At 37.4% G+C, this 8,357-nt stretch overlaps 1 protein-coding gene across 3 annotated transcripts in view; it reads right to left on the bottom strand.

Annotated features, from left to right (window-relative positions):
- Positions 1–1,703: 1,703 nt before the first annotated feature.
- Positions 1,704–8,357, bottom strand: part of PMS1 (PMS1 homolog 1, mismatch repair system component) — a 62,681-nt gene continuing 56,027 nt past the window's right edge. For 2 of the 3 annotated variants that reach the window (XM_005866277.2, XM_005866280.2), the window contains 2 exons: positions 5,238–5,398; positions 1,704–2,156 (listed from right to left, as the gene is read on the bottom strand). In XM_005866277.2, coding sequence (XP_005866339.1) covers positions 1,992–2,156; positions 5,238–5,398 — 326 coding nt within the window. In that variant the 3' untranslated portion in view covers positions 1,704–1,991. Of the gene's footprint in view, positions 2,157–3,374; positions 3,436–4,861; positions 4,960–5,237; positions 5,399–8,357 lie in introns of all 3 variants that reach the window. The other variant, XR_001362131.1, reaches the window with a different exon arrangement.

The following is an 8,357-nucleotide window of genomic DNA, read 5'->3' as shown; positions in this document are numbered from 1 at the left end:
CTAAATTTGTTGTGAAGATCAAACAAGATCATGCAAGGTAATGCACAATGTACTCAGCAAACAGGTGGCAAATATCTGCTCTCATTACTGCTAACCTGATTGGCAGAATCCAGACCTGGAAAAAGAAATGTGTTTATTTATTCATCCCAGAGGTCGTTGAAGGACATCTTAAACAATCACACACTGATTCAGCTAGAAAATGAGCCCAAAATTTCGCTTAGAGCTGGTACAAATGTAATGATGCAAACTTCATCATCCTCTATATCTCTATGAGCTTCTTTTCTCAATTTATCCAGTAAATTAAAAAATATTTCTCCAAGAAAGGTCTCTCTGAGAAGGGCCCCCAATTTTTAAAGGGGTTAATGAGGAAAAAATAGTATTTTAAGTTCTGGAAAACAAGGCAGTGTTGACAGGAGAAAGGCCTGGCTACGGGAAGAATTCCAGGAATCACAACTTGCACCTCTTATATAACTCAAGGGTCTTAGGAATTAAAAAATTCTCCTGGAGAAATATGGGAGGTGGTGTGAGTGTGGAGATACTATATCCTATAGTGTATTTTACTTCCTACAACAAACATATTCATTGGAAATCATATTTCAATTTTTTATAAATTATTTTGATGCATTGTGGGACCTGTTTTTTGTTTTGTTTTTTAATATATTTTATTGATTTTTACAGAGAGGAAGGGAGGATAGAGAGCCAGAAACATCGATGAGAGAGAAGCATCAATCAGCTGCCTCCTGCACACCCCCTACTGGGGATGTGCCCGCAACCAAGGTACATGCCCTTGACTGGAATCGAACCTGGGACCTTTCAGTCCGCAGGCCAACGCTCTATCCACTGAGCCAAACCGGTCAGGGCGGGGACCTGTTTTTTGAAAGGACACATGGGGAACGAATAATCTTAACTTAAACATTGTTAAAAATGTAGATCTTACCCTAGCTGGTTTGGCTCAGTGGATAGAGCGTTGGCCTGTGAACTGAGAGGTCCTGGTTCGATTCTGGTCAAGGGCACATGCCTGGGTTGTGGGCTCGATCCCCAGTGGGAGGTGTGCAGGAGGCAGTCAATCAGTGATTCTCTCTCATCATTGATGTTTCTATCTATCCCTTTCACTTCCTCTCTAAAATCAATTAATATATATTTTTTAAAATGTAGAACTTCCCATGCCCTCTGACAAATTTTAACCCCAAAGCCCAATAATGTCCATATAAGAGAGGTAAATGGCAGAATTTTTAAAGTTATCTTTTGTCTTCCTCTTCAATTTTCTCATGTCGTCCCACTTACTGTCTCACCAGCCTTTGAGCAAGGACTGACAACTTGTCAGATATGCCAGCTGAGTCTGTAGGATCTCTCCCTGCACAGGGCTGAGCCGGTATCTTAGCTCAGACTGCCTTAACAAATACTATAGACTAGTGACGAAAACTACAGATATTCTGAGTCCTAGAGGCTAAAAGTTCAAGATCAACGTACAGTATGGTTGGTTTCTGATGAAGGCCACCTTCTCTCCATATCCTCACATTGGGGGCGGGGTGCTGGGAGGGAGAAAGGAGAACAAGCCAACTCTCTGGTGGCTCTTCTTATAAGGGCAATAATGCCATGGTGATGGCCCCACCCTCAGGACTTCATCTAAACCTAATTACCTCTTCAAACACCATCACATGGGGGTTAGGACTTCCATATATTAACTTTAGAGACACAGTTCATTGAATATATTGGGTAGAAAATTAACCACCCAAGAATACTGTGTATTTTCAATTTTGTTGCTTACAACCAGTTATTATAAAGGCTGGTTTTTCAAAATAAAATGAATAGTCTATATTAGTTTATTTAAGTTTTCTACCGTTTAAAACAGTTTTCAATATACAAACAAGCCAGTAAATCTTCACTTAAGTGAACCAATGAACACTGTTCAGAGATAGTTCAAACACTGATTCATATTATTTATGACCAAATCAATTTCAACAGTAACTAATTTTCTTAAATATGTTTAATCATGTAGCTTCTGGAAGATGAGTTAAATGATGGAAAAATGGGCGACCATGAACACACCCTTTAATTTCATTTCCAAATTGGTGCTTCATTCTGTAGATGATGTCTTGGATGTCCTCCTTTGATAAGTACATGGGTAATTGTCTAGATAGACGCACCGCTTCTCCCTGTGAAGAGAGAGCCATAAATTTTTACTGTGAGATACCCGGAAGCAGAAATATGTTCTTCCTGGCAGGAAGAAGACAGAAAATTGATTATATATTTTTTATCATTCATTTGCTCAACAATATTTATTAAACACTAATTATGTGCTAGTCATTTTTGTAGGTTATAGGAATACAGCAGAGAACAAGACAAACAAGATCCCGGCTCTTGTGAAATTTACATTCTAGTTCAAAGAAACAGAAAACAGAGAAAAGACAAAGAAAACTGCAGTAATATGTACAGAATCAAACTGAGCAACATGAGAGAAAGTAATTGTGTGGTTAGGAAAAGCTTTCTTGAGGTGAGGTGACATTTAAGCTTCAATTTAAACAAGGAACCAGGATGCAAGTATCATGGGTAAAGAAAAGCATTTAGGCAGAGGGAACAACAGAATCAAGTGACCCGTGTAAGTGCAGCCTCGTTACTACAGGGGAGAGAGGAACAAGACAGGGAGGGAAGCAAGGGGCACCTCACCCTTGAAGACGGGTGAGCAATGTGGGTTTCATCTGAACGCACAGGGAAATAACCAGAGGGCTTTTAAGCAAGAGCCTGGCATTGCTTTTACAATTCACATCTGGCTGCTGTCTGGAGGAAGCATGGTCTGAGGCAATCTCTGCAGTCCTAGTGACTGTAGTGGACATGGAGGGAGGTGTAAAGACTCCTGGCACGAGTTGGAGGTAGTCAAGACTCACTGAGGAACTGGTTATGAGGGTGCAGAACTGAGGACCATGTCCGCATTTTTGATAATGAGGTAATGCTGTTTTCTGAGATAGTGAAGACTGAGAGTTTGGGGATAAAATGGTATTAGTAAAGCTGGCTTCTTTTAAGATTTAAAAAAAAATTGTACTTTGAAGATTTTAAATCCTAACCTTATTCTAACCACACAGCCTCTCCTATTATACTCCCAACCATCCTACTCCTTTATTCACTTTGACCTTTAACCTCTACAATCCCTCCTTATTCTCCTGGTCCACTAGCAAGCACCCTTCTGTCATCTTCCCCTACATAAGGTATGACTAGTGAGTAAGAAATAAAGGACACTGTATCTAGCTTCCTGCATTCCCTTTAGACTCCTACTAAAATCTAAAGCAGATTCCCGGTAGAATGTAATTAATCTTTATATCTGTCTCACACCTAAAATGGTTTCTTGTTTTATAGTGTGCTCAAATTCCTTCACATACCCTCTTGTTCTTCCACCAGCCATGCTGCTCCTCTCCACGTCTGGATAAATTCTGCCAAGCACTGCTGGACAATGACAAGACTGGCTGGATCCAATATCAATGTTAGCTCTTATGAGCCCTCAATGCCACCTGAAAATCGTATTCTTTTCTAATCAACCTTCTCGTAGAGGGCCGACAGCTCTTATTTTCTTACCTTTTCTACTATTCCCAGATCCCCAGTGCCTCTCCAGCCCCTTCACTCGCAGCAGATAACTCTCCTAGTCCTTTACCACATGAATCATACATGACTTCTCTCAATTTACTCAAAATATTTTACATTCACTTTCCCTCCCCTCTTCTGCTCCTGATTCAGAGGACTGTTTCTCCTTTCTAAAGTTTATATCATGCTGCATCTTCCTTCCTGCCTCTTTTGGAACATCTGTTCTCCAACCTTTCATAGTCAATGTTTTCTACCAATTCAATACAAACATGCTAACACCTCTTCTCTCCCTTTCACCACCACGTGGCTTGCTGCCCAGTTTCCACCACTGACACATATCTGTCACCCTAGTTTCCACTGTGGCTCTCTTCAGGGTTATCACTTCCATTTAGCAGTCACACCTAATGGTCTTCCAGCAACTACTACCCTATGAAGGATGTAATACTAATATTTACATTTTTTTCTTCCCTTGAGCCCTCCTCTTGGTTCTCCTTTTACTATTCTATCTTTATCTGTTTCATCTAATTCAACCTGACCTTAAATGAAGCATTCCTGTGGTTGTGGTTCTGAGAGGCGTTCTCTTTTATCCTAGACTATCTTCCTTTAAGAATCACACCCACTATTACCTTAATATAATGGTAGGTATAATAGCAGTAAAAATATTTGTATCTAATCCCAAACACTTTCTTCCATTATTTCTGAAATCTTATTTCTTCCCAAATGGTTCTTCAATGCACAATCATGACCCACAACTCCTTCACACACACACTCCTTTTCCACCCCTAGAAACTGGCCGCGTTGAATTGCTTGTGTGGGCTGGGAAATCCCACAAGACAAAGCTCCTGAAGGACTCAGAATGGCGTAATACAATCTTCAGAAAAGGTGAAAGTGGACTTCCCTGCTGAGGAAGCCTGGCCCTCAGAATGCAATGGGCAGACCAGGGTAATAGTCTAAAACAAAAACAGCTCCTTTTTTTTTTTTAAGGGAGAAAATAAACTTTACTAAAGATAAGGTTCACTTTAAAAATAATACCAGTCAACCTTGAGGGATAAAGACTCAAATAGAGACAATTACTATTGTTTTCCCACCACTATTAAATTTGGACATTTAAAAGTTTATAATCTTCCTCCACCCTCTCTTACAACATATTTTTTATTGTTGATAGTATTGTAGATGTCTCCCATTCCCCACCCTTACCCTCTATTACTTTTGAGTTTATTTTTTAGCCCACTGCTGCATATCTCATTTGTGCTAGAAAACTACAATTTCCATTTACTTAATAATCTACCTCTTTCATTTTCTTTCTCCTCTTTTGCTCTTGAAAATCACATTACAGTTCTTTTTACACAGTATTTGGTATTTTGATGGAGCAATTTTGAATCCCTTCTAAAAAAACAAAAACAACAAAAAGAACTTCACTACAAAAAGTCTCATGCATAAGGCTCTTCCTCAATATGTGCTCAAGGAATAATGTTATAGTAAGAATCCACAACAGTTTACTACAACCAGTTTATTTTAAAGGAGTTTTTTTTTAAATAGTATTTCCCTCTTGCAAACAATAATAAACCTTATAGAAACTTTACTATTTTGAAACCATGTATTATTTTATTAAGGAACAGTTAAGTATCTTAAAACCTTAGCCAACATAATTGAATAATGCATACCTCTAAATAACTTATCACTTTGCGAGGTCTACATTCATAAACTTCTTTTGCATTTTTGTTGACTATAGCATTAAGAATTTCTTTTAAATCCATCACACCATAGAATGGAAGACAGTTAGCCATTCCCTCTATTTCTAAGTAGTTTTCAGCAATGGAAACGCCTAGAAGAAAAAAAGAAGAACACCAAAAAAATACCATATTTATCATTAGTTTGGTTTTGTTTAAATTATATTCCAGAAAATATCTATTAAAAACAAAACCACTATTTGAGTATTTAGTGAACCTTCATAGACTGTAATATAGTCAGGACAAAGTTTTGTTCCTTAGTTGGGAAAACAAATAATAATTTCCCACAGGATTTCACATTCCCAGTAAGTCGTATGTGTTTGTAGAAACCACATGAGCTTTATATCATTTAATCTCAATGACTGCTGTTCTGTTCCCTGAATTTGTTTAGAAGATTTCTTTCTTTAGAGAGAAAATGGAGTCCCATGATATTTATTAAAATAAATACTGCTCTAAGTGTTTTAACAACTGCTGCTGTTCAAGTTCAAGCCTACTGGCTTAATATCTAACTTAAAGACGTGGATTATTTCAATGATTATTTTAACTTACAAATTATAAAAATACATAGGAATTTTTTTCCAGCTTTACTGAAATATAACTGACATAACATTATATAAGTGTAAGGTATATAAAGTATTGATTTGATAAACATATGTTGCAAAATGGTTACCATCATAGTGAGTAGCTTATTAATATACTAGAGGCCCGATGCACAACATTCGTGCAAGAGTAGGCCTTCCTTCCCCCGGCTGTCGGCACCGGCTTCCCTCTGGCACCCAGGACCCAGGCTTACCCTCCGGTCGCCAGCAGTCACCTGGGACCTGGGCTTCCCTTGCAGCCCCGGCTTCATCCAGAAGGACATCCAGTCTAATTAGCATATTATGCTTTTATTATTATAGATTAGTAATTTGAGGAAATGAAATGCTAATGTTTAGTCAATATATTTTACTAGGACAATGTGTAAAACTGACATGTTATCTATTATTTAAGCTATTCTAAATAATTTAATGATTAAAATAAAACTAAAAACTAGCTATATCATTGAATATAAAACTAGGTAAAATATTCATAATAGCATATATTCATTCCAAGCATCAAATTTTGCATTAGAATGCATGTTATGGTTTTGGAAAATAGCAGACTTGTTTTCTTTGGCTATATCTGTGTAACAGTATTCTTAATATTGAAGTCCATAGAATGTTACTTTGAAGTAAAGAAAATGAGACAGTCCAAAGTTGGAAAGTGGTATAAATGAGCTGTAAATGGATGGACAAAAACAAAAAGAGGAGTGGTGTAGCTTGAAGAGTTTCAGACCCTGATATGGCGATGATCCTATCCCTAGCCCGTTCTCAGTTAGACCAGGCCTTGACGTGGACGGCAGATGCAATGCAAGTGGCACACTAAGCAGAGCAGCACCCAAATGCTCTTCCTGGGAAACAACTGACGACTAGAATAAGCACATGTAAGATCAGCCAGGAAGTGATAAAATACGGACTTTAGTGAATGGAGACAAAATGAGAGTTTGAGCAACCAGGGGAACTTAAATGGGACTTGAATCAGGGGTTAGACAGGCAAAGAGAAGGTAGCAGAATATTCTAGTTCACATCTTCTTACATATATATCGATATGGAAATTTACAAAAATATCAGTCAAGAGACTTGTTACTAATATGATTTGATTGAAAAGTCTAATGCCAACTATATTTGCTCTGAAAAACTACACATTTCAGAGAATTACTTGTGGACATGGATAAAAAAACATTTGGCAACAGATGAGGAAATTGAGCAATATTTTAATCTCTGTGCTTGCAAAATTCAGATATAAAAAACTTAGATATCTGGAACCATGTAACTATAAACTTTCAAGACATTTCCATAAAATTCTGTGAAATGCTTCCCAATTTTCAGAGAAAATACTTCAAATTAATAAGTGGTTTGACAAGTTTTCACTTTCTAAAATATGGAATTCTTATTGATGCAGAACAAAAAACGATGCCATTAATAAGCAATGTTTTTAGGGTCACATTCAGAATCTTTTCCCTCAAAGTCAGATGTATGCTTCCTATCTTTCATTGCCTGTATCCAAAGATGTTTTGTAAAAACTGGCAAATTGTTGATCCAAAGTTAAGTCCAATACAACAAAACTCTAAAAGAAAAAGAAATGGGCTTTAAGAAACATGGCAGAAAAATTAATAAAGAAAAATAACCAAAAAATTAAGAAAGAAAACATGAAGGTTTTTAATTTGATCATTATTGACAAGATATGCTCATGATAATCTGTTAATTCCAAACAAATCAAGTCAGTTTGCAGATGACTGTCTTAGTAATTTTTACACCTTTGATGCCATGCAAAAAGTACTGGCATTCAGTCAGACTTAAAAAATACTATCTACAAGCTAAGAGCTGACAGCATCTGTCAGAAACTCACTGGGTAGCTCAAAAATAAACATGCTCTTGGAATAGATAGAGCAGTTACCCTAATTTTAAAAAAAAATTGCTGTGATGACATCTTTCAAGAAAAAAATGGCACCAGTCACCGACACCAAAGAGTTAATTAGGAAATTAGATTAAGTCAAGAAAAAATATCTTGCTACACACACACACACCTTGTTTCACACTGCAAATAAATTAAAAATGTGCCAGGGTCCTGAAGAAGAAAGATTTCTAGAAGGACTAAAAGAAATGATTCCAAAGGATGGGAAGAAAAGAGAGTATTTGAACACCTATCAATCCATTGCTACACACTATGCTAACTGATCATGCAAGTACTTTGTTTAGTTGCTCACTACTTCATGATGTAAATATCTCAATTTTAATAGGGAAGCAATATAAGAAATTCATTAAGAGCCAGGCTCTAGGAGAGACCAAGATGGCGGCATAGGTAAACACCGGAGACTGCTGCCGCAAACAACCACTTCAAAAATACAACTAAAAGACGGAACGGACATCACCCAGAACCACAGGAAGGCTGGCTGAGGAGAGCCTCTTCAACTAGAAGGAAAAATAACAACACACCGAGGCTCAGAGGAGGCGCAGTGTGGAAAATACTCAGGTG

Source organism: Myotis brandtii, unplaced genomic scaffold (assembly GCF_000412655.1).
Source record: "Myotis brandtii unplaced genomic scaffold, ASM41265v1 scaffold227, whole genome shotgun sequence".
In the NCBI taxonomy this organism is placed as follows: Eukaryota; Metazoa; Chordata; class Mammalia; order Chiroptera; family Vespertilionidae; genus Myotis; species Myotis brandtii.
Note: the sequence above shows the minus strand (reverse complement) of the source record. Positions and strands in the feature narration are given on the sequence as shown.